Source organism: Anolis sagrei, chromosome 8 (assembly GCF_037176765.1).
Source record: "Anolis sagrei isolate rAnoSag1 chromosome 8, rAnoSag1.mat, whole genome shotgun sequence".
NCBI classification, from domain to species: Eukaryota; Metazoa; Chordata; class Lepidosauria; order Squamata; family Dactyloidae; genus Anolis; species Anolis sagrei.
In genome coordinates, this window is record NC_090028.1 from 43,383,715 (window position 1) to 43,410,702 (window position 26,988).

At 47.3% G+C, this 26,988-nt stretch overlaps 1 protein-coding gene across 1 annotated transcript; it reads left to right on the forward strand.

The window, feature by feature from the left end:
• Positions 1-166: 166 nt before the first annotated feature.
• LOC132783261 (heterogeneous nuclear ribonucleoproteins C1/C2-like) lies at positions 167-26,988 on the forward strand. The gene is made up of 7 exons (XM_067471141.1): positions 167-349; positions 9,696-9,774; positions 19,343-19,387; positions 19,492-19,637; positions 20,300-20,413; positions 24,565-24,719; positions 26,608-26,988. The coding sequence occupies exons 1-7, from the start codon at positions 304-306 to the stop codon at positions 26,644-26,646; spliced, it is 624 nt and encodes a 207-aa protein (XP_067327242.1). The 5' UTR covers positions 167-303; the 3' UTR covers positions 26,647-26,988.

The following is a 26,988-nucleotide window of genomic DNA, read 5'->3' on the forward strand; positions in this document are numbered from 1 at the left end:
CAGAGAAGCTGCGGGGAGGTCCGGGCGTCCAGGGCGGGGCGGGGCACCCCTTCCGAAGGGCAGCCATGGTTTGCTCCGTCCCTTGGCTCCGCCCCCTCCCTCGCCCCCCCCCCCCCATTTGGAGGACAGATGGTCCCTCCCCTTCTCTCCGGCCCAGCATCCCTCCCCGCCTGCCCGCCCGGCCTGCCTTCCCGGCTGCCTCCCTCCCTCCCTCCGTCCTCGCTTCTGGGGCTTCGAGAGAAGACCGAGGGTCTCCAGGGCAGCCCCCTCCTCCGCCCCCTCCCCTCCCCTCCTCGGGGGGGCATGACGCTTTTTGGCCCCGGAGAAGAAGCAGAAGGCGCCTGGCGGGGTGAGTCTTCTGCGCCCTGCGACGGGCTTTGGGGGTCTCCACTCCGACACGGCATCATCCCGCGAGAGAAGGGCGGCCCCCACCCCTCTTTGTGGGAGAGAAAGCCCGCTGTCCAGCAGGCCTGGGCAACCTCCCGCCCTCCCCCCCCCCCCCCCCTCCGTGTGCTTTGGACTCCAACTCCCAGCATTCCTCACAGCCTCAGGCCCCTTCTCTTCCCACCCAGTGTGTTTGTTTTGAAGGCGAGGATAGGTCCTTCAGCCAGCAGAAACCGTAGCTGATGAAGCCCATTCACTCTACTGCTGGCACTAGAGCAGGCCTGAGCAAACTAGGGCCCTCCCTCCCTCCAGGTGTTGTGGACTCCAACTCCCACCATTCCTCACAGCCTCAGGCCCCTTCCCTTTCTTTTCCCCCTCATCCGCTTAAGCCGAATGCTGGGCCCATAATCAACATCAGGTTCTGTTGCCTGTGCAGAGTGCAAGGAAGCTTCCTCTATAGTAGGTATGGACCACCTTCAGCTCTCCAGGTGTTTTGGACTCCAACTCCCACCATTCCTCACAGCCTCAGGCCCCTTCCTTTCCCCACTCATCCACTTAAGCCAAATGCTGGGCCCATAACCAATGTTAGGCTCTGTTGCCTGTGTGGAGTGCAAGGAAGCTTCCTCTACACCAGGCCTGGGTAAACTTGGGCCCTCCCTCTCTCCAGGTGTTTTGGACTCCAACTCCCAGCATTCTTCACAGCCCCAGCTCCCTTCCTCCCCCCCCCCCCCCCCCCCCCGTGTTTGTTTTGAAGGCAAGGCGATGCACTTCAGCCAGCAGAAACCATAGCTGATGAAGCCCATTCACCCTACTGCTGGCACTAGAGCAGGCCTGAGCAAACTTGGGCCCTCCCTCCCTCCCTCCCTCCAGGTGTTGTGGACTCCAACTCCCACCATTCCTCACAGCCCCAGGCCCCTTCCTTTCCCCCCTCAACCGCTTAAGCCAAATGCTGGGCCCATAACCAACGTTAGGCTCTGTTGCCTGTGCGGAGAGCAAGGAAGCTTCCTCTAAAGGAGGTATAGACTACCTTCAGCTCTCCAGGTGTTTTGGACTTCAACTCCCACCATTCCCAACAGCCTCAGGCCTCTTCCTTTTCCCTCTCAGCCGCTTAAGCTGAGTGCTGGGCCCATAACCAGAGTTAGGCTCTGTTGCCTGTGCGGAGAGCAAGGAAGCTTCCTCTACAGGAGGTATAGACTACCTTCAGCTCTCCAGGTGTTTTGGACTTCAACTCCCACCATTCCCAACAGCCTCAGGCCTCTTCCTTTTCCCTCTCAGCCGCTTAAGCTGAGTGCTGGGCCCATAACCAGAGTTAGGCTCTGTTGCCTGTGCGGAGTGCAAGGAAGCTTCCTCCACACCAGGCCTGGGCCAACTTGGGCCCGCCTTCTCTCCAGGTGTTGTGGACTCCAACTCCCATCATTCCTCACAGTTACTATCACACAACACAAGCTGGAAAACTACTGGAACTTAACCTTCCGTAGTATCTCCCCATCTAATTCAGGCCCCATCTACACTGCCATATAAAATCCAGATTATCTGCTTTGAACCAGGTTATAGGGGAGTGTAGAACAGGTGTATGCAAATTTTGGCCCTCCAGGTGTTTTGTAGTTCAACTCCCACAAGGCCTGGGGCTGTGAGGAATGATGGGAGTTGGAGCCCAAAACACCTGGATTGAGGGCCCAAGTTGGCCAAAGCCTGCTGTAGAGGAAACTTCCTTGCACTCCGCACAGGCAACAGAGCCTAACGTTGGTTACGAGCCCAGCACTCAGCTCAAGTGGCTGAGGGGGGAAAGGAAGGGGCCCGAGGCTGTGAGGAATGGTGGGACTTGGAAGCCAAGATACCTGGAGGGAGGGAGGGCCCAAGTTTGTCCAGGCCTGGTTACCCTCCATTAAGCGGCTGAGGGAGATAAGGAAAGGACTGAGGCTGTTAGGAATGGTGGGAGTTGGAGTCCAAAACACATAAAGGGAAGGCCCAGGTTTGCCCAGGCCTGGTTACCCCCATTAAGCGGCTGAGGGGGATAAGGAAGGGGCCTGAGGCTGTGAGGAATGGTGGGAGTTGGAGTCTAAAACACATGGAGGGAAGAGGGACCCAAGTTTGTCCAGGCTTGATTGACACTGTTAGGAATGGTGGGAGTTGGAGTCCAAAACACATGAAGGGAGGGAGGGCCCAAGTTTGTCCAGGTCTGATTGACACTGTTAGGAATGGTGGGAGTTGGAGTCCAAAACACATGAAGGGAGGGAGGGCCCAAGCTTGCCCAGGCCTGATTGGCACTGTTGGGAATGATGGGAGTTGGAGTCCAAAACACCTGGAGGGAGGGAGGGCCCAAGTTTGTCCAGGCCTGATTGACACTGTTAGGAATGGTGGGAGTTGGAGTCCAAAACACCTGAAGGGAGGGTCCAAGCTTGCCCAGGCCTGATTGGCACTGTTAGGAATGATGGGAGTTGGAGTCCAAAACACCTGGAGGGAGGGCCCAAGCTTGCCCAGGCCTGATTGACAGTTAGGAATGGTGGGAGTTGGAGTCCAAAACACCTGGAGGGAGGGCCCAAGCTTGCCCAGGCCTGATTGACAGTTAGGAATGGTGGGAGTTGGAGTCCAAAACACCTGGAGGGAGGGCCCAAGCTTGCCCAGGCCTGATTGACAGTTAGGAATGGTGGGAGTTGGAGTCCAAAACACCTGGAGGGAAGGGGGGCCCAAGCTTGCCCAGGCCTGATTGACAGTTAGGAATGGTGGGAGTTGGAGTCCAAAACACCTGGAGAGAGGGAGGGCCCAAGCTTGGCCAGACCTGGTATACATACACATCCCCACCATCATCATAATACCAAAACTTTGGCCACAGTAAATGTGTCAGCTGAGTTTGCAATGGACTCTGCATTAAAATGCTTTGGATGCGCTTCAATGAAATCAGGGGGAAAATCAACCTGTTTAGCAAACCTTGCAAATGCTGCTTTGTTATTAGGAACCTATGCTAGATAGCCTACCTACAGACGTAAAAAGAAGCCCCCATTCTAAGACCCCTCCCACGCCACTCTCTAACATCCACACTGAACGGGATGCTATGACAGTGTGGACTTGGATCGCACTGTTCAAAGCAGATGTTGTGGCTGATCTGCCTTCATCAATCGTAACATTGTAATGTCAATGTGCTAGTATGTTATATATAATATTAATAATGTTGCAATATAATATATTGTATCGAAGGGAGTTGGAGTAAAGGTTTTCCCCTGACATTAAGTCCATTAAGGGTTGGTGCTCATCTCCTTTTCTAAGTTGAAGAGCCGGCGTTGTCCATAGACACCTCCAAGGTCATGTGGCCATAGGCATGACTACATGGAGCGCAGTTACCTTCCTGCAGAAGTGGTACCTATTGATCTGGAGACTAGGACGCAATGGAGCAATGGCTTCAAACTACAAGAGAGGAGATTCCACCTGAACATGAGGAAGGACTTCCTGACTGTGAGAGCCGTTCAACAGTGGAACTCTCTGCCCCGGAGTGTGGTGGAGGCTCCTTCTTTGGAAGCTTTTAAACAGGGGCTGGATGGCCATCTGTCAGGAGTGCTTTGAATGCAATATTCCTGCTTCTTGGCAGAATGGGGTTGGACTGGATGATGGCCCAGGAAGTCTCTTCCAACTCTAGGAGTCTATGTTTAAAAATGCATTCTAAATAGTCACATGGTCTGCAGCCCCTCCCACTGCTTCAAGTAGATAGAGTTAAGGAAACTGCAAACCAAAGAAGACCTACACTTCAGGAAAGAAAACTACACATTATAAACAGACAAACATCAAGGAGAGGAGGCTTGAGAAGGTTGATATCTCCATTAAAAATGACATGGAATAGTTGGGATTTCCTTCAGTGGTGGGTCAGCCAACAATGATGAGATCACAGATCTGTCAGCGTTTGGAAGTAACTGCATATATAAAATGGATGGCCATCTGTCAGGGGTGCTTTGAATGCAATATTCCTGCTTCTTGGCAGAATGGGGTTGGACTGGATGATGGCCCAGGAGGTCTCTTCCAACTCTAGGATTCTGAGATTCTATCTACTCACATTTGCATGTTTTCGAAATGCTAGTTTGGCAGGAGCTGGGGCTGACAACGGGAGCTCACCACTCTCCCTGGATTTGAACTGCCAACACTTCGATTAGCAATACAGCAGCTCAGTGGTTTAATCTGCTATGCCACCAGGAGGCCCATTGGGGCTAATAGATCTCCATATTTTTGGCTGGGGTTACACTTAAAAAAATGTACCTGTTCCGACTTACATACAAGTTTCGCTTAAGAACAAACCTACAGAACCTATCTTGCTTGTAATTTGGGGACTAAGTTTTAAAAATTGTGTTATTTTATTTTACTATATGTGTTGATAGTGGTGGTTTTTATATATTTTTATGTGATATTGTTTTATACTTGTGTACCGTTGATGAGATATGCCTCACTTTGGAGTGACATGTAAACTGCCCAGAGTCCCTTTGGGGAGATGGTGGCGGGATATAAATGAAGTGTATTATTATTATTATTATTATTATTATTATTATTATCTTAGCTTATAGCCTTACCCTGCAGGAAATGAGAGCCAGGAGCATAGTTCCATTGGTTTTCTAGGGAGCCCAAGGTAAGTTTCTTGTAGGGTGCAGTGGGAAAAGAACATGTGTCTGGTTTCACAAAGAGGCAGCAAAGTTCAGAATCCGCAAGAAGAGCAACCGCTGTGCACCTTGGTAGGTTGGACCAAGTAGCAGCTAGTAATGAAAGGACCAAGGCAGTGACATCTCCGGTCCGTCCGCTGTTTAGATATCAGCCAGCATGCCAACGCCTTAAATCAAGAAACAGCTTCGTAAGATCTACAGAGATACTCACAGGAACATCCCAGCAAGCAAGAGTCCAAAAGTGGCAGGTGAAAACCGCTACCCTGGAGACTAGGACGCAATGGAGCCATGGCTTCAAACTACAAGAAAGGAGATTCCACCTGAAAATTAGGAAGAACTTCCTAATTATGAGAGAGAGCCGTTCAGCAGTGGAACTCTCTGCCCTGGAGTGTGGTGGAGACTCGATCTTTGGAGGCTTTGAAGCAGAGGCTGGATGGCCATCTGTCGGGGGTGCTTGGAATGCGATTTTCCTGCTTCTTGGCAGAATGGGATTGGACTGGATGGTCCAGGAGGATTCTAAGATAGTATGTCTGTGAGAGCTGTTCAGCAGTGGAACTCTCTGCCCTGGAGTGTGGTGGAGACTCGATCTTTGGAGGCTTTGAAGCAGAGGCTGTATGGCCATCTGTCGGGGGTGCTTGGAATGCGATTTTCCTGCTTCTTGGCAGAATGGGGTTGGACTGGGTGGCCCATGAGGATTCTATGATAGTATGTCTGTGAGAGCTGTTCAGCAGTGGAACTCTCTGCCCTGGAGTGTGGTGGAGGCTCCTTCGTTGGAGGCTTTGAAGCAGAGGCTGGATGGCCATCTGTCGGGGGTGCTTGGAATGCAATATTCCTGCTTCTTGACAGAATGGAGTTGGACTGGATGGCCCACGAGGATTCTATGATAGTATGTCTGTGAGAGCTGTTCAGCAGTGGAACTCTCCACGCTGAAGGGTGGAGGAGACTCCTTCTTTGGAGGCTTTTACACAGAGGCTGGATGGCCATCTGTCGGGGGTGCTTGGAATGCGATTTTCCTGCTTCTTGGCAAAATGGGGTTGGACTGGATGGCCCATGAGGATTCTAAGATAGTATGTCTGTGAGAGCTGTTCAGCAGTGGAACTCTCTGCCCTGGAGTGTGGTGGAGACTCGATCTTTGGAGGCTTTGAAGCAGAGGCTGGATGGCCATCTGTCGGGGGTGCTTGGAATGCGATTTTCCTGCTTCTTGGCAGAATGGGGTTGGACTGGGTGGCCCATGAGGATTCTATGATAGTATGTCTGTGAGAGCTGTTCAGCAGTGGAACTCTCTGCCCTGGAGTGTGGTGGAGGCTCCTTCGTTGGAGGCTTTGAAGCAGAGGCTGGATGGCCATCTGTCGGGGGTGCTTGGAATGCAATATTCCTGCTTCTTGACAGAATGGGGTTGGACTGGATGGCCCATGAGGATTCTATGATAGTATGTCTGTGAGAGCTGTTCAGCAGTGGAACTCTCCACGCTGAAGGGTGGAGGAGACTCCTTCTTTGGAGGCTTTTACACAGAGGCTGGATGGCCATCTGTCAGGGGTGCTTTGAATGGATTTTCCTGCTTCTTTGAAGAATGGGGTTGGACTGGATGGCCCATGAGGATTCTATGATAGCATGTCTGTGTGAGCTGTTCAGCAGTGGAACTCTCCGCCCTGGAGTGTGGTGGAGACTCGATCTTTGGAGGCTTTGAAGCAGAGGCTGGATGGCCATCTATTGGGGGTGATTTGAATGCAATATTCCTGCTTCTTGGCAGAATTGGGTTGGACTGGATGGCCCAGGAGGATTCTAAGATAGTATGTCTGTGAGAGTTGTTCAGCAGTGGAACTCTCTGCCCTGGAGTGTGGTGGGGGCTCCTTCTTTGGAGGCTTTTATACAGAGGCTGGATGGCCATCTGATTCTAAATATATTGGTATCCAGCATTTCCAAGGGAATCAGGGGGCCTGGGGAAAAAAATAAAATGTATTATTTTATTATTTTGTGTATTTTATCATATGCATTTTTATGAAATCGGAAGACTATTTCGTGATTTAAGGTGTTGGCGTGCTGGCTGATATCCGAACATGGGCTGGGCCAGATCGTAAACATTCTATAATCATTGTAAACATTCTGTAAAACACACACACACATATAATAGACAAAGATGATCTAATTGTATTACATTATTTGGCAACTTTGCTCTTCTTTCTATTATTTTTAGCCACTAAACGCCACCCCAGGCCAATCTTTTAAATATTCTACCAATGCATTCTGCACAAAGCTTCTGATTATTTTGAAAACATTGTATTGATTTATTGTCGAAGGCTTTCATGGCTGGAATCACTGGGTTGTTGTAGGTTTTTCGGGCTATATGGCTATGTTCTAGAAGCATTCTCTCCTGACGTTTTGCCTGCATCTATGGCAAGCATCTGGAGGATGCTTGCCATAGATGCAGGCGAAACGTCAGGAGAGAATGCTTCTACAACATGGCCATATAGCCCGAAAAACCTACAACAACCCATTGTATTGATTTATTTTTAAGGAGACGAGGCAGTTTCTCAAATCCTGCAAAATGAAACAGTTGGATCAACCATTCACTTGCAGATAGAGTCACTCTTCCTTTTCCAGCGCCTGGCATAAATTATTTGGGCAGCTGTTACGGCGTTTTATGTTGATGTGTTTTGACTGAGCCATGAGGAGAGGCCGGTAACAAATAAAAATATTCCTAGTTGTAGCAGCAGTAGTAATATTAAAACACAAACTACGTTTGGAAAGGCACAGAAGGTTTGGAACAGATGCCAAGGAGACCATACTGTCTCATACAGAACCTACCCAAAGAGAAACCTTTCTCTGTCTTTCGCATTCGTGTTCGAAGTCCCAAAGGTCAGGAGAGAATGCTTCTGGAACATGGCCATGCAGCCCAGAAAACTCACAGCAGCCCAGTTTATTTATTTATTTACTAGCCGTCCCTGTCACACATTGCTGTGGCCCACATGAAGGTTCTGTGTGGGAAATTTGGTTCACAATGCTCTGTGATTGTAGGTGAACTCTTTTATTTATTTATCGTGTCAGTAGCAACCAGACAATTGTATTACATTTTAAACAAATTCTTAACAAACAGACAAAACACAAAGTTTGCAAGCTTGGTAGTGGATTAAATGTCCTTTGACCAGTATCTGGTCCCTTGGAGTGCCTCTGGTGTTGCCGCAAGAAGGTCTTCCCTTGTGCATCATGTGGCAGGGCTCAGGGTGCATTGCAGCAGGTGGTCAGTGGTTTGCTCCTCTCCGCACTCGCATGTCGAGGATTCCACTTTGTGGCCCCATTTCTTGAGGTTGGCTCTGCATCTCGTGGTGCCAGAGCGCAGTCTGTTGAGCGCCTTCCAAGTCTGTGTGCCCAGTATCAGCCATTGGTTGAGGTTCTGGGTTTGAGCCTGCCACTTTTGGACTCTCGCTTGCTGGGGTGTTCCAGCGAGTGTCTCTGTAGATCTTAGAAAACTATTTCTTGATTCAAGTCGTTGACGTGCTGGCTGATACCCAAACAGGGGATGGGCTGGAGGTGTCTCTGCCTTGGTCCTTTCACTATTGGCCGCTATATTGGATGTCAGGTGGTGCAATACCAGCTAGAGAGTGTACTTTCTCCAGTGGTGTAGGGCGCAGACACCCCGTGATATTGTGGCATGTCTCATTCAGAGCCACATCCACTGTTTTAGCGTGGTGAGATGTGTTCCACACTGGGACATGAGAGAAGCCTCCTCGCAGGATTGCAAGATATCCGGGCGTCCCCTGGGCAACGTCATCGTAGATGGCTGATTCTCTCACTCCAGAAGCGACCAGAAGTGACTGGCAGCATCCTTAGGTGACTACAGGGAATATCATGGCTTTGACTAGGCAATGGATCTTTGTTGCCAGTGTGATGTCTCTACTCTTCACTATTTTATTGAGATGGGTCCTTACTCTCCTCCCAAGAAGGAAACGTCTCCTGATTTCCTGGATGCACTCTGCATCTGCACTCATTTTTGCACCTGGGCTGTATGGCCATGGTGGTATGGGCATACCACATCACCTTGTCTCTCTCCTGAGGAATCTGTGCACTCAATTTTGCACCTAGAAATACAAACCCTGTCACGGCCTCCACATTTTCTCCCTCTATTTCCCAGTTCTCAGTCAGTCTGGTTGCCATCGTCTTGGGTTTTGTGATGTCTAACCGCAACTCAGCTTTTGCACTTTCTTCTTTCACCTTGATGAAAAGGCTCCTCAGCTCCTCCTCGCTTTCGGCCATCAAAGTGGTGTCATCTGCATATCTGAGATTGTGAATGTTTTTTCCAGCCATTTTCACCCCAGCTTTGCATTCATCAAGCCCCGCACATCCTCGCATGATGTGTTCTGCATACCAGTTGAATAGGTTGGGTCTACAACCCTGCCATATGCCTTTCCCAATCTTGAACCCTTCTGTTGTTCCGTGGTCAGTTCTGACTGTTGCTACTTGGTCCTTGTACAGATTCCTCAGGAGAGAGACAAGCTAGTTTGGGATGCCCATCCCACCATGGCCATACAGCCCAGAAAACACACAGCAGCCCAGTTCACCTACCCAGTTGAGACCAGCCATCGTACGGCATAATTTCTTTTGCTCAGTGGATACCTTTGTGCTTGCTTTCTTTTCTGCTCTGCAGTTTCCCTCTCACGTGATTCTCCTTTTGCCCAGATCTAGACATGGCGCGGGAACCTAAGCTGAGCCATTCCAGGCCTGGTCAGAAGAGGCAACACAGCGGAAGCCTGTATTCGTAAGTATTTGCTCTCACTTACCGATCGCTCTGCTGTTAACCGTTTGAGCCACACCATCTTGGCTTTGGGGGTCCTCCTGGATTCAACACTGTCACTTGATGCTCAGGTGTTGGCAGTGGCTGGGAGGGCCTTTGCACAACTCAAACTTGTGCGCCAGCTGTGACCAGCTGCAACCATACCTTGTAATGTCTGACTTGGCCAGGGTGGTCCATACCTTGGTTACATCCAGACTGGACTACTGCAATGTGCTCTACGTGGGGCTGCCCTTGAAGACAGCACGGAAGTTTCAACTGGTACAACGGGCAGCAGTCGGGCTCTTTACTGGAGCAAACTATAGGGAGCATACAATGCCCCTATTAAAACAGCTTCACTGGCTGCCGATAAGTTGCCGAGCCAAATTCAAGGTGCAGGTCATGACCTATAAAGCCCTAAACCAGTGTTTCTCAATCTGGGGGTCAGGACCCCGGGGGGGGGGGGTCATGAAGGAGTGTCAGAGAGGTCGCCAAAGACCATCAGAAAATTTTCTGTTGGCCATGGGGGTTCTGTGTAGGAAGTTTGGCCCAATTCATTGTTGGGATTCAGAATGCTCCTTGATTGTAGGTGAACTATAAATCCCAGCAAGTACAACTCTCAAATGCCAAAGTCTATTTTCCCCAAACCCCATGAAAGATGTCCAAAACCATAATCAAATGTTTCATTAGCATTATGCCAACATATTTAACATTTCCAGGAATCACTTTTTTTTCTATTTTATAGCATTCCAGCTTGTCCACATAGTATTACATATTTCTTTTTTTGAAATTCTTTCCCTTTTCTTTTCTTTTTGCCCCCCTTTTTCTCCCTTCCCTTTCTTTTCTGGACAACCATACATAATCCCTTTTCTAAACATCTACATAGTATTCACATCTCAGGAGTTTCACCATAACACATATTCCATGGAAAAGGAAGTCACACCAAAAGAGCCACAAAGGATTCCTCATCAATGTATTGTCGAAGGCTTTCATGGCTGGAATCACTAAGTTCTTGTGGGTTTTTTCAGGCTATATGGCCATGTTCTAGAGGCATTTCTCCTGACATTTCGCCTGCATCTATGGTAAGCATCCTCAGAGGTCTTCAACCTCACCTCTGAGGATGCTTGCCATAGATGCAGGCGAAACATCAGGAGAAATGCCTCTAGAACATGGCCATATAGCCCGAAAAAACCCACAAGAACTTAGTGATTCCTCATCATTTCTTTCTTCAGAAGGAAGTCAAACTATTTGATGAAAATAGGGATGTTGTATTAGTCAGTCTTGGAATCCCCATGTTGAAATAGCCTTTCCTTCTAAAAACCTTTTGAAGGGTTCCCAGTCTTTCCTAAATTCTGAAGGGTCTTTTGACTGGAGATATCCCATCAGAATGTATACTTTGGTGATGTTGCTTGGGAACCGCCCTAGAATCATAGAATCATAGAATCATAGAATCAAAGAGTTGGAAGAGACCTCATGGGCCATCCAGTCCAACCCCATTCTGCCAAAAAGCAGGAATATTGCATTCAAAGCACCCCTGACAGATGGTCATCCAGCCTCTGCTTAAAAGCTTCCAAAGAAGGAGCCTCCACCACACTCCCTCCGGGGCAGAGAGTTCCACTGCTGAACGGCTCTCACAGTCAGGAAGTTCTTCCTCATGTTCAGATGGAATCTCCTCTCTTGTAGTTTGAAGCCATTGTTCCATTGCGTCCTAGTCTCCAGGAAAGCAGAAAACAAGCTTGCTCCCTCCTCCTCCCTGTGGCTTCCTCTCACATACTTATACATGGCTATCATATCTCCTCTCAGCCTTCTCTTCTTCAGGCTAAACATGCCCAGCTCCTTAAGCCGCTCCTCATAGGGCTTGTTCTCCAGACCTTTTATTATTTTAGTCGCTCTCCTCTGGACACATTCCAGCTTGTCAATATCTCTCTGTGGTGCCCAGAACTGGACACAATATTCCAGATGTGGTCTAACCAAAACAGAATAGAGGGGTAGCATGACTTCCCTAGATCTAGACACTATGCTCCTTGGAATCCCCATGTTGAAATAGCCTTTATTTACTTTATTTATTTATTTACTTTACTTCTATACCGCTGTTCTCAGCCCGGAGGCAACTCACAGCGGTTTACAGCACACAGGAAACAGCAAAATTCAATGCACCAATATAAAAACACATTTAACAACCTAATCTAATACACAGTTAGTACACAATTACTATAATAACCATTCACTAGCGTCTCATCACTAAAAAACACGATCCAGATTCGTCATCCATTGTTCCATTCCTATGTCATTACCAATCATTGCACTAAATTATTCGAACGCCTGCACAAATAACCAGGTCTTCACTTTCCTGCGGAATACCATTAGAGATGGTGCTAATCTAATGTCTGTGGGAAGGGCCTTCCACAGCCGGGGAGCCACCACCGAGAAGGCCCTATCTCTCATCCCCGCCAGCCATGCTTGTGAAACCTTTTGAAGGGTTCCCAGTCTTTCCTAAATTCTGAAGGGTCTTTTGACTGGAGATATCCCGTCAGAATGTATACTTTGGTGATGTTGTCTTGGGAACCGCCCTGAGTCTCCCTCGGGGAGATAGAGTGGTATATAAATAAACGATTATTATTATTATTATTATTATTATTATTATTATTATTGGTTTTCCATTTGTGCTAAACTGTTGAGTTCAAGCGGTAGATGAAATTGTCATCTGCTGAAGACTAACAACAACAAAAAAACAAAGCAACCCTTGTATTTGGGAAATGGTCCGGTTTATTTAGTGGTGCCTGAAGACAAAAGAAGAAAGAAGTACCTGCTCAGAATTAGGAGAGAATCAAATGGACTCAGGAACATCCGGTTGAATTGATTGTGTCAAACTGTATGCATTTTAGAGCCATACTAGCCCTCCCCTGCCACACATTGCTGTGGCCCAAACCGTGTATATGTGTTTTGTGTGTGTATATGTATGTGTGGTACATATTTGTGTATAGATGTGTGGTTGTGTTTATATATGTGGTTTTGCAAATGTGTTGCAATGTATTTTTTTTTATTTTTTGGCTTTTTAAGTCCCTTCTGCTGTGTTTTTCAGTGTTTTTATGAATGATGGTCACTCATTGGCCTAATAGGTGTCTTGTGTCCAAATTTGGTGTCAATTTGGCCAGCGGTTTTTGAGTTATGGTAATCCCACAAACGAACATTGCATTTGTATTTATATAGATGTTTGTAGTTGTATAAATACCACTTGTATGAACGGAGCCCGGCGTGTCGCAGTGGGTTCAACCCTTGTGTCAATGCCCACCAAACCCTTCCAGTGTTTTCTTTTGGTCATGGGAGTTCTTTGTGCCAAATTTGGTTCAAATCCATCCTTGGTGGAGTTCAGAATTCTCTTTGATTGTAGGTGAACTATAAATCCCAGCAAGTACAACTCCCAAATGTCAAGGTCTACTTTCCCCAAACTCCACCAGTGTTCACATTTGGGCATATTGAAGATTTGTGCCAAATTTGGTCCAGATCCATCATTGAGTCCACAGTGCTCTCTGGATGTTGGTGAACTACAACTCCCAAACTCAAGGTCAATGCTCACCAAACCCTTCCAGTATTTTCTGTTGATCTTGAGAGTTCTGTGTGCCAAGACTGGTTCAATTCCATTGTTGGTAGAATTCAGAATGCTCTTTGATTGGAGGCGAACTATAAATCCCAGCAATTACATCTCCCAAATGACAAAATCAATCCCTCCCCCCAACCCCACTAGTATTCAAATTTGTGGGTATGGGGTATTTGTGCCAAATTAGGTCCAGTGAATGAAAATACATCCTGCCTATGTATGGGTTGCTTACCTGTAACCATGTGTCTCCGAGTGGTCACCTGTGAATTCACATATATGGTATTTCCTGCCATATGTGCGATTCACAGTTGACCACCATGAAGAAGTAAGGGTTGCTTACCTGTAAACACGTTTCTCCGAGTGGTCACCTGTGAATTCGCACATATGGCAGGAAATACTATATGTGCAATTCACAGTTGACCACGATGGAGAACAGATGTTTACGTTACGATTCATAACAGTAGCAAAATGAGAGTTATGAAGTAGCAACGAAAATAATGTTATGGTTGGGGGTCATCACAACAGGAAGAACCGTGGTTGGGGGTCATCCCAACAGGAAGAACTGTACCTTAGGATGTCTGACTTGGCCATGCTCTTGATCCCACCTTCGTCATAAGTACGGTTGGCGGGGACAAGAGACAGGGCCTTCTTGGTGGTGGTACCTCGGCTATGGAACGCCCTCCCTAGGGATATTAGATCGGCCCCGTGGTTCTTTGAGCAAGCGTTTACAGACACAATATAACAGCCATGGAGAAAAACGGAACGACTCGACGATGTTATTGGATAATGCTTTTAACTAGGAGACTCAAATTGATATCTGTTTTTATTGATATTGATTGTTTTACTTGGTTTAATATTTAAATGGATTGTTTTTAAATTGCATTTTATGTCTTTGATATTGACTGTAAACCGCTCCGAGTCGCCTGTGGGCTGAGAGGGCGGAATATAAATGTAGTAAGTAAGCAAATAAATAAACAAATGAAGAGGTCCCGGCATGAGGAAGATGGAGAACCACTGGCCTAATTGTAATCATCACATCTTCCTCTAGTCATTAATCCCATTCATGACTTGAATTAGGGGAGTGCTGTTGCACGTCCATGCTCAGATCGGTAATAATAATAATAATAATAATAATAATAATAATAATCCTTTATTTATACTCCGCTACCATCTCCCGAAGGACTCGGTGCGGCTTACAAGAGGCCGAGCCCAAATACATCAATAAGAAACCACAACAACAACACAGACAATAAATAAACTCATAAACAAAGCAATAAACAGTAACAATAACACCACGACGCATTAAAAACCTATGGCAGGGCCAAATGTCATAATTAAAATTTTAAAGATGCTGGGCATGACAAGGTGACATATAACTAGGATAGGTATTTGGAGAGAGATGGAGCGAGCAGACAATCCTAGATCACTAGTAAAGTGCGATTAGGGACACATTGCTTGGATTTCCTTATTCTGGGAAGGCACACTGGAACAACCACATTAAATACTGCCAGAATTAGGGCATGCCTAATGTTCTTGGGGAGTGAGTTCCAGAGTCGAGGGGCCACCACTGAGAAGGCCCTGTCCCTCGTCCCCACCAATCGCGCTTGCGATGGAGGTGGGATCGTGAGCAGGGCCTCTCCAGATGAACGAAGAGATCGTGTGCGTTCGTACACGCAGGTAGGCGGGTCCTAAACCGTTTAGGGCTTTGTAGGTAAGCACCTGCACCTTGAATTGGGTGCATTCATGACTTGAATTAGAGGAGTGCTGTTGCACGTCCATGCTCAGATCGGAAAAAGAAGCCAAACGTTGAGGCTACTGGTCGAAGCAACGGAAACAAAAGGACTGAACAAAGAGTCCCAAAATAACTCGGAGGAGCAAACAATAGCTGCACGAGAGTCGCTTTTCTGGAATTCCTGGCTTCCGCTCTCCTTGTCGCTGCCAATGTGCCGTTCCGCCATGCCTTTAAAGGAGGGCTGTTGCTATTGCTGGCCAGGAGTAAGCCATTGTGAAATCTCTCTGAAATGCCATCGTCCCCTTTGTTCCACGACTCGGGGGGGGGGGGGGGCGACGAGGAGGAGCACTCCCTGGCCCTCAGCACCCTTTGGGTACCGGGGGGGGGGGGGGCTGACGAGCACATCCCAGGCAAAGGAGTTTTGGGGGGGGGGGGGGGAATTTCCAAAAGCTACTTTGGCCGATGTGGCACCTATTTTAGAAGATGAATGCGCCAGCATCCGTGAGGTGAAGGCGCAAGCAATGCGATGGATCTCGCTACCTCTGAGGATGCTTGCCATAGATGCAGGCGAAACGTCAGGAGGGAATGCCTCTAGAACATGGCCATATAGCCCGGAAAAACCTACAACAACCCAGTGATTCCGGCCATGAAAGCCTTCGACAATGAGATGGCTGTTCTGGCAGGGACGTGTCATAGAATCCTAGAATCCAAGAGTTGGAAGAGACCTCCTGGGCCATCATCCAGTCCAACCCCATTCTACCAAGAAGCAGGAATATTGCATTCAAATCACCCCTGACAGATGGCCATCCAGCCTCTGCTTAATAATAATAATAATAATAATAATAATAATAATAATAATAGAATCCAAGAGTTGGAAGAGACTTCCTGGGCCATCATCCAGTCCAACCCCATTCTACCAAGAAGCAGGAATATTGCATTCAAATCACCCCTGACAGATGGCCACCCAGCCTCTGCTTAATAATAATAATAATAATAATAATAATAATAATAATAATAATAATAGAATCAAAGAGTGGGAAGAGACCTCCTGGGCCATCATCCAGTCCAACCCCATTCTGCCAAGAAGCAGGAATATTGCCTTCAAAGCACCCCTGACAGATGGCCACCCAGCCTCTGCTTAATAATAATAATAATAATAATAATAATAATAATAATAATAATAGAATCCAAGAGTTGGAAGAGACCTCCTGGGCCATCATCCAGTCCAACCCCGTTCTGCCAAGAAGCAGGACTATTGCATTCAAAGCACCCCTGACAGATGGCCATCCAGCCTCTGTTTCAAAGCTTCCAAAGAAGGAGCCTCCACCACATTCCCTCCAGGGCAGAGAGTTCCACTGCTGAACGGCTCTCACAGTCAGGAAGTTCTTCCTCGTGTTCAGATGGAATCTCCTCTCTTGTAGTTTGAAGCCATTGCTCCATTGTGTCCTAGTCTCCAAGGAAGCAGAAAGGAAGCTTGCTCCCTCCTCCTCCCTGTGGCTTCCTCTCACATATTTATACATGGCTCTCATATCTCCTCTCAGCCTTCTCTTCTTCAGGCTAAACATGCCCAGCTCCTTAAGTCGCTCCTCATAGGGCGTGTTCTCCAGACCCTTGATCCTTTGAGTCGCTCTCCTCTGGACACATTCCAGCTTGTCAATATCTCTCTTGAATTGTGGTGCCCAGAATTGGACACAATATTCCAGGTAAAGTGGTCTACCCAAGGCGGAATAGAGCATGGGGAGCAGGACTTCCCTGGACCTAGACACTAGGCTCCTCTTGATACAGGCCAAAATCCCATTGGCTTTTTTTGCTGCCACATCACAGTGTTGGCTCATGTTTAACTTGTTGTCCACGAGGACTCCAAGATCTTTTCCCCACGTCCTGCTCTCGAGCCAGGCATTGTCCCCCATTCTGTCTCTTTGCATTTCGTTTTTCGTGCCTAAGTGGAGTCTCTTGCATTTGTCCCTGTTGAACTTCATTGTGTGAGTTTTGGCCTATCATCTCTCTCATCTGTCAAGATCGCTTTGAATCCTGCTCCTGTCCTCTTTCCCTGTGATGGTTGCAGATTGCACAAATAGGGGCGAAGCGGCACAAAACCCTTTCCTTTTGGCGTGGAAGCATAAACGTGGGCTCCAGAGATTGACAGCGGAGGCAGCTCGCACTGAGTGTGAAGCTTCCCGGAGGATGCGTGCTGGAAAATGGCAATTATTCTGCAAAGCATTCCAAGCATTTCTCCAGCAACTTGGCTCCCATGCTCTCCCCACCCCCACCCCCCCATACACAAGATGATAACAACTTTCCAACAGCAGGGATAGAAGTGTGTAATAATAATAGGGTTGTCACACATCCTCCTCCTCCTCCATGACATTTCTTTTGTTTGTGTCCAGGTATAACACTTTATATACACTGCCATTTAAAATCCAGATTATCCGCATTATTTATTTATTTACTAGCTGTACCCGCCATGCATTGCTGTGGCCAACCTTCCCTCTTTCTCTCCTTTCTCTTCTTTCCCTCTTTCCTTCACTCCCTCTTTCCTTCTCTTCTTCCTTCCTTCTCTATCTCCTTCCTTCCCTCTTTTTCTTTCTCTTCTGCTGCCTGTTTTCTTCCTTCTCTCTTTCCTTCTTTCCTTCCCTCCCTCTTTCTCTACATCTTCCCCCTTCCTTCACTCCCTCTTTCCTTCCTTCTTTCCCTTTTTTCTTTCCTTCTCTCCTTCCTTCCTTCTCTAACTTTCCTTCCTTCCCCTTTTTCTTTCCCTCCCTCTTTCTCTCCTTTCTTCCTTCTCTACCTCTTTCCTTCCTTCCTTCCCTCTTTGCTTCTTTCTTTCCCTCCCTCTTTCTCTCCTTCCTTCCTTCTCTGTCTCTTTCCTTCCTTCCCCTTTTTCTTTCTCTTCTGCTGTCTTTCTTTTCTTCCTTATCTCTTTCCTTCTTTCCTTCTCTCCCTCTTTCTTTACATCTTCCCCCTTCCTTCATTCCCTCTTTCCTTCCTTCTTTCCCTTTTTTCTTTCCTTCTCTCCTTCCTTCCTTCTCCAACTTTCCTCCTTTCCCCCTTTTTCTTTCCCTCCCTCTTTCTCTCCTTTCTTCCTTCTGTAACTCTTTACTTCCTTCCTCTCTCTTTCCTTCCATGCTTCCTTTTCCCTTTCCTTCTTTCTTTCCTTCCCTCTTTCTTTTCTTTCTTTGTTTCTTTTTTTCCTCCCCTTCCCTCCCTCTTCCTTCCCTTTTTTCTGTATTGTCATTTAGCTTTCCGTCATTTAGCTTTTGGGGGCTTTTAAAGTCCCTTCTGCTGTGTTTTTCAGTGTTTTTATGAGTGAAGGACATACATTGAGTTCTTAGGTGTCTTGTGTCCAAATTTGGTGTCAATTCACCCAGTGGTTTTTGAGTTCTGTTAATCCCACAAACGAACATGACATTTTTATTTATATAGATTGACATATTGTTTCAGCACTAATTTTACTTGTCTTCGGTTGCCTTAGGTATTCAGTTTCCCTTGGGGGGAAAAAGATAGATGTCGGGCTGCATAGGTCAACAGCAAGGTAGACTATTAATGGTTAGGAGCACTTCCTCATTCTTTTGTACGCTGCTGGAATGTTTTTATGGTGTGGTAAATTAGTTAAATTTGCCTCCCCACATAAAGCGGTACCTACATTTCCTACTTGATGGATGCCATTGTCTTTTGGGCTGCATAGGTCAACAGCAAGCTAGACTATTAATGGTCGGGAGCTCACTCCAACCCGGACTGGCTTCGAACTCACGACCTCTCGGTCAGTAGTGATTTCATGCAGGCTACTACCTAGCTGAGCCACGGCCCAGTGGTAGTGTAGACCCATGTAATCCAGTTCAAAGGTTTTTATGGTGTCGTAAATTAGTTAAATTAGCCTCCCCGCAGAAAGCGGTATCTAAATGTCCTACTTGACAGATGCAACTGTCTTTTGGGCTGCATAGGTCAACAGCAAGCTAGACTACTAATGGTCGGGGGCACTTCCTCATTCTTCTGTACGCTGCTGGAAGGATTTTATGGTGTGGTCAATTAATTAAATTAGTCTCCTCGCATAAAGTGGTAGCGACGTTTTCCTACTTGAGAGGTGCAACTGTCTTTCGGGCTGCATAGGTCAACAGTAAGCTAGATGCAGGCGAAACGTCAGGAGAGAATGCCTCTAGACAATGGCCATATAGCCTGGAAAAAACCTACAACAACACAATGATGATTGTTCTCCTTCTTGCTTTCAGCTGCGACCTGGACTACGACATCTACAAAGATGATTTGCCATACAGGTAGGCTTGGTCTCCCTCCTTCGGAAGGTGTACCCTCACTTCTTGCCCACGTGAGTGAATCCTCGTGTGGAAACGAGCCCTTCTCCTCCTCTCTTTTCCTGCAGAGTTTGTGAATACCAGAAGATCCCTCCGCTCATCACTCGCATCCCTGACAAAACCAGGCGAGGCCACCTGGGGAATGGGGCCAAGACCGGCCTGGCCACGCACACGGGCTCCAGAGGAAGTGGTTCCACAGCAGGACACACAAAACGTGAGTGTTTCGGGGCGGAGGCCTCAAGAGATTTTGGTATCACGGGCCACTTCCAGCATTCAGCGTCAACACGCTTTCTGACTTTATTATAACGCTAGCTTGGGGACCCAGCGGCACACAGGGGATTTCAGAAAGGTATTGGTTGTCTGTGCTTCAAGTTTAGTCTAGATACAATTTCAGCTGCGTTTAGTGGGTGCAGGTGAACTACAACTCCCATATGCAAGTCCCATCGTCCATGGTCATTCCCCCCTCAGACCACACCAGGACGTAAAATGGGTCATGGGGGCTCTGTGTGCCAAATTTGGTCCTGATCTGTCATTGGTTTGGATCGCACTGGTCTCAGAAAGTGAGTGGAGGTACTGAAAGTCCCATCATCCATGGTCCATCTTCCTCCAAAGCGCACCAGGATGTAGAGTGGCTCATGGGGGCTCTGTGTGTCAAGTTTGTCATTGATCCGTCTTTGATGGGGGTCGTCATGGTCTTTGGGAGCCAAAGTGATGGAAAGTACTGGTATGCGGCAAGTACTGGCTGGGTGGAGGCATTACTTTTCATTCAACCCTCGTACATATAGGTGACATCTCTCTTGCCTTGTGTTTACAGTGGCAAAACTTCTAATGCTGTTTTGTTGAGCAGGTTATCCAATCACCATCTTTCCCTTCCAGTACGAGCAGAAGAGCTGCACTCCATCAAAGGGGAATTGAGCCAGATCAAGGTCCAGGTGGACAACCTGCTGGAGAGCCTGGATCGGATGGATCAGCGGCGAGAACACAGCGCGGGTGAGTGGTGGCACTTCTGGATTCCAGGATCTGTTTACTGATATGAGCAGCCCACGAAACGTGGTATAGGGACATGGACAGTCTCACAATCCTTTCCTGCACAGATCAACCCTAGATCGTAGAATCATAGAATCAAAGAGTTGGAAGAGACCTCCTGGGCCACCCAGTCCAACCCCATTCTACCAAGAAGCAGGAATATTGCATTCAGATCACCCCTGACAGATGGCCATCTGTTTAAAAGCCTCCAAAGAAGGAGCCTCCATCACACTCCGGGGCAGAGAGTTCCACTGATTAACAGCTGTCACAGACATACTATCATAGAATCCTCATGGGCCATCCAGACCAACCCCATTCTGCCAAGAAGCAGGAATATTGCATTCAAATCACCCCTGACAGATGGCCATCCAGCCTCTGTTTAAAAGCCTCCAAAGAAGGAGCCTCCAACACACTCCAGGGCAGAGAGTTCCATTGTTGAACAGCTCTCACAGACATACTATCATCGAATCCTCCTGGGCCATCCAGACCAACCCCATTCTGCCAAGAAGCAGGAATATTGCATTCAAATCACCCCTGACAGACGGCCATCCAGCCTCTGTTTAAAAGCCTCCAAAGAAGGAGCCTCCACCACACTCCGGGCAGAGAGTTCCACTGCTGAACAGCTCTCATAGTCATACTGTAGCCCACGGTGGCGCAGTGGGTTAAACCCCTGTGCCGGCAGGACTGAAGACTGACAGGTCGCAGGTTCGAATCCAGGAGAGGCGGATGAGCTCCCTCTCTCAGCTCCAGCTCCTCATGCTGGGGGACATGAGAGAAGCCTCCCACAAGGATGATAAAAACATCAAAAATCATCCGGGCGTCCCCTGGGCAACGTCCTTGCAGACGGCCAATTCTCTCACACCAGAAGCAACTTGCAGTTTCTCAAGTCACTCCTGAAACGACAAAAAAAAATAGTCATACTATCATCGAATCCTCCTGGGCCATCATCCAGTCCAACTCCATTCTGCCAAGAAGCAGGAATATTGCATTCAAATCACCCCTGACAGATGGCCATCCAGCCTCTGTTTCAAAGCCTCCAAAGAAGGAGCCTCCACCACACTCCGTGGCAGAGAGTTCCACTGCTGAACAGCTCTCACAGTCAGGAAGTTCTTCCTCATGTTCAGGTGGAATCTCCTTTCTTGTAGTTTGAAGCCATTGTCCCATTGTGTCCTAGTCTCCAGGGAAGCAGAAAGGAAGCTTGCTCCCTCCTCCCTAGGACTTCCCCTCAGATACTTATACATGGCCCTCATCATGTCTCCTCTCAGCCTTCTCTTCTTCAGGCTAAACATGCCCAGCTCTTTAAACCGCTCCTCATAGGGCTTGTTCCCCAGACCCTTGATCTGCTCCCTCTTCCCTAGGACTTCCCCTCACATACTTATACATGACCCTCACATGTCTCCTCTCATCCTTCTCTTCTTTAGGCTAAACATGCCGAGCTCCTTAAGCCGCTCCTCATAGGGCTTGTTCTCCAGACCCTTGATCTGCTTCCTCCCCCCCTATGACTTCCTCTCACATATTTATTCATGGCCCCCATCATGTCTCTTCTCAGCCTTCTCTTCTTCTGGCTAAACATGCCCAGCTCCTTAAGCCGCTCCTCATAGGGCTTGTTCCCCAGACCCTTGATCCGCTCCCTCCTCCCTATGACTTCCCCTCACATACTTATACTTGGCTCTCATCATATCTCCTCTCAGCCTTCTCTTCTTCAGGCTAAACATGCCCAGCTCCTTAAGCCGCTCCTCATAGGGCTTGTTCTCCAGACCCTTGATTCTTTGAGTCGCCCTCCTTTGGACACATTCCAGCTTAGAGTAAATATCTCAATTTTGTCAATATCAAAATGATAATTGAGGAATGACAGTTAAGGCTTGAGTGGGTTAGAATGCAGAAGTCGGTGTTAGAAGTTAGAAGGCAGTGAAGCCTTGAGTCAGCTTGAGTATAGAAGTCTGCAAAATCTTTGTCTGCTGAGAGCATTGAATTGAAACAAGAGATTTGCAAGCCATTACTCAATAAACTAAAGGAACCCCTCCTGCCACATTTGCCATACCGGAAGCCTTACTAGCTTGGTAGAACTTGCCATAGTTTACACTTTGCTGACACGACCTTTGAAGGTCTAGGACCGTGTTTCTCAACCTGGGGGTCGGGACCCCTGGGGGGTCGCGAGGGGGTGTCAGAGGGGTCGCCAAAGATCATCTGAAAACACAGTATTGTTTGCTGGTCATTGGGGTTCTGTGTGGGAAGTTTGGTCCAATTCTATCATTGGTGGGGTTCAAGGGGCTCTTTGATTGTAGGTGAACTATAAATCCCAGCAACTACAACTCCCAAATGTCAAGGTCTATTTTCCCCAAACTCCACTAGTGTTCACATTTGGACATATTGAGTATTTAGTATTCATGCCAAGTTTGGTCCAGATCCATCATTCTTTGAGTCCACAGTGCTCTCTGGATGGAGGTGAACTACAACTCCAAAATTCAAGGTCAATGCCCGCCATACCCTTCCAGTATGTTCTGTTGGTCATGGGAGTTCTGTGTGCCAAGTTTGGTTCAATTCCATTGTTGGTGGAGTTCAGAATGCTCTTTGATTGTAGGTGAACTATAAATCCCAGCAACTACAACTCCCAAATGTCAAGGTCTATTTTCCCCAAACTCCACCAGCGTTCACATTTGGCCATATTGAGTATTCATGCCAAGTTTGGTCCAGATCCATCATTCTTTGAGTTCACAGTGCTGTATGGATGTAGGTGAACTACAACTCCAAAATTCAAGGTCAATGCCCACCATACCCTTCTAGTATTTTCTGATGGTCATGGGAGTTCTGTGTGCCAAGTTTGGTTCAATTCCATTGTTGGTGGAGTTCAGAATGCTCTTTGATTGTAGGTGAACTACGAATCCCAGCAACTACAACTCCCAAATGACAACTCTCCCCCAAGCCCACCAATATTCAAATTGGGGCGTATTGGGTATTTGTGCCAAATTTGGTCCAGTGAATGAAAACACATCCTGCATATCTGATATTTACATTACAATTCATAACAATAGCAAAATTACAGTTATGAAGTAGCAACAGAAATGATTCTATGTTTGGGGGTCACCACAACATGAGGAACTGTATGAAGGGGTCATGGCATCAGGAAGGTTGAGATCCATTGGTCTAGGATGAGGCAGCAGAGGAAGAAGAGAAGGGATAGCCAATAGTCCAGAGGACAGGAGCAGAATTCAAAACGATCTTGACAGATTAGAGAGATGGGCCAAAACTAACAAAATGAAGTTCAACAGGGACAAATGCAAGATACTCCACTTTGGCAGAAAAAACGAAATGCAAAGATACAGAATGGGGGACAATGCCTGGCTCGAGAGCAGTACGTGTGAAAAAGATCTTGGAGTCCTCGTGGAGAGGAAGGTGAACATGAGCCAGGAATGTGATGTGGCGGCAAAAAAAGCCAATGGGATTTTGGCCTCAGGCATCAATAGGAGCATAGTGTCTAGATCTAAGGAAGTCATGCTACCCCTCTATTCCGCTTTGGTTAGACCACACCTGGAATATTGTGTCCAATTCTGGGCACCACAATTCAAGAGAGAGATTGACAAGCTGGAATGTGTCCAGAGGAGGGCGACTAAAATGATCAAGGGTCTGGAGAACAAGCCCTATGAGGAGCGGCTTAGGGAACTGGGCATGTTTAGCCTGAAGAAGAGAAGGCTGAGAGGAGATATGATAGCCATGTATAAATATGTGAAAGGAAGCCACAGGAAGGAGGGAGCAAGCTTCCTTTCTGCTTCCTTGGAGACTAGGACGCAATGGAGCCATGGCTTCAAACTACAAGAGAGGAGATTCCATCTGAACATGAGGAAGAACTTCCTGACTGTGAGAGCCGTTCAGCAGTGGAACTCTCTGCCCCGGGGGGAGTGTGGTAGAGGCTCCTTCTTTGGAAGCTTTTAAGCAGAGGCTGGATGGCCATTTGTCAGGGGTGATTTGAATGCAACATTCCTGCTTCTTGGCAGAATGGGGTTGGACTGGATGGCCCAGGAGGTCTCTTCCAACTCTTGGATTCTAGGATTCTATGATTCTATGTAAGGTGAACGGATCGCCGGACTCTCCTGACACGAGCTCTTCTCATTGGACAGGTTCCAGGGAAAGCAGTAAGAAATCCCGGGGGAGTGGAGAGGCTTCGTGCCACGCAGGGACCCTGGCCCAAAGGAAGACCGGCACCGAATACGAGGGTCCCGCTCCTCAGCAGGATGATGACAGCGCGGAAGAGAGCACGGACACCGAAGAGGCGGTAAGTAGCGAGACTCAAGTCCATCCACTGGAAGAAGAACTGCAAAACGGAAAAATAACTCTTAAGGTTACAGGGTTTTTAAATTATTATTATTATTATTATTATTTGGAAATTCAATTAACACCAGAGTGGATATCCCACAAGGTGAGTGGAGTGTGAATTTCACACGTAGAGGGTTGTCTACACGGACAAAAATATTGTACCTCGTAGCTACCTCGATCTCGACGTGTGATGTGCAATTGCTTGAGCAGAGAAAGGACTTCTTCTAGACTTTAATGAAATATAACAAACGTCAAGGTCTTGTATTGTCGAAGGCTTTCATGGCCAGAATCACTGGGTTGTTGTAGGTTTTTCCGGGTTATATGGCCATGTTCTAGAGGCATTCTCTCCTGACGTTTCGCCTGCATCTATGGCAAGCATCCTCAGAGGTAGTGAGGTCTGTTGGAACTAGGAAAAAGGGTTTATATATCTGTGGAATGACCAAGGTGAGACAAAGGACTCTCTGCTGGAGCTAGGTGTGAGTGTTTCAGCTGACCACCTTCATTAGCATTTGAAGGCCTGGCTGAGCCTGGGAAAATATTCTGTTGAGAGGTGTTAAGATGTGCCTAGTTGTTTCCTCTCTGCTGTTTTGCTGTTGTAATTTTAGAGTTTTTTAATACTGGTAGCCAGATTTTGTTCATTTTCATGGTCTCTTCCTTTCTGTTGAAATTGTCCACATGCTTCTTGTGTATTTCAATGGCTTCTCTGTGTAGCCTGACATGGTGGTTGTGAGAGTGGTCCAGCATTTCTGTGTTCTCCGATAATCTGCTGTGTCCAGGTTGGTTCCTCAGGTGCTGATTTCTCTGGTTGAAGTAGTCTGCAGTGCCTTTCATGTTCCTGGATTCGTGTTTGGGCAATGCTGTGTTTGGTGGTCCCTATGGAGACTTCTTGTCCACAGCTGCACATATAATCACCTCTCAACAAAAGATTCCCCCAGGCACTGCCAAGCCATCAAATGCTAATTAAGGTGGTTAGTTGAAACATTCACACCTAGCTCCAGCATACAAGAGTCCTTTGTCCCACCGTGGTCATTCCACAGATATATAAACTCTTTTTCCTAGTTCCAACAGACCTCACTACCTCTGAGGATGCTTGCCATAGATGCAGGCGAAACGTCAGGAGAGAACATGGCCATATAACCCAGAAAAACCTACAACAACCCTGTCATGGTCTTATTTTCCCCAAACTCAACTAGTGTTCATATTTTGGCATACTGAATATCCTTGCAAAGTTTGGTCCAGATCCATCATTGTTTGAGTCCACAGCGCTCTCTGGATGTAGGCGAACTACAACTCTAAAACCCAAGGTCAATGCCCACCAAACCCTTCCAGTATTTCCTGTTGGTCATGGGAGTTCTGTGTGCCAAGTTTGGTTCAGTCCCATCGTTGGTGGAGTTTAGAATGCTCTTCTATTGTAGGTGAACTATAAATCCCAGCAACTACAACTCCCAAATGACACAATCAACCCCACCAGTATTCAAATTTAGGCATATTGGGTATTTGTGCCAAATTTGGTCCAGTGAATAAAAATGCATCCTGGATATCAGATATTTACATGATGATTCATAACAGTAGCAAGATTACAGTTATGAAGTAGCAACGAACATAATTTTATAGTTGGGGGTCCCCACCACATGAGGAACTGTATTAAGGGGTCACGACATTAGGAAGGTGGAGAACCACTGCATTAAAGGAACAGGATCCCAGCACCTTAGTTCGACTGGCAACTCTGGCGGATAGTAAGCTACTCTTTGAGTAAAATTCAGTATCAACAACATTGAACTGTGTGTGAATCTATAGCATATGCAGAGTTCTGCCTCAAGCATATAAGGCATTTTATTTCATTGCAGGCAAGGAATCACATGCTGGACGCTGAAGGCAGCAACTGACCGGACCCGAAGGACTCTGCCCCCTTGCCTAGCCTTTCCTTTCCCGTGTGTTGTCTTTCTTCCAATGCCTCCAGCTGGTGCTAACATGTGGCATCCGTTACCTGTAAATAGCGCAGGTGCAAAAGGTGTCCTCCGCTCTCTCACGAGCCCCTTTATCAGGTCTCACCGAGAGAGAGAGAAAGAGAGAGACCTCGGTCATTCGTTGAGGGAGAAAACGCTTGGTGTTCTTTGTGGGTGAAAATGTTTTAAAATGGGGAACGGAGGAGCAACTTGTATTTGCAACTGAACCAGCACAACATTCAACAGAAATAAAGCAGTAGCACTCTCCTACAGTCATAACAA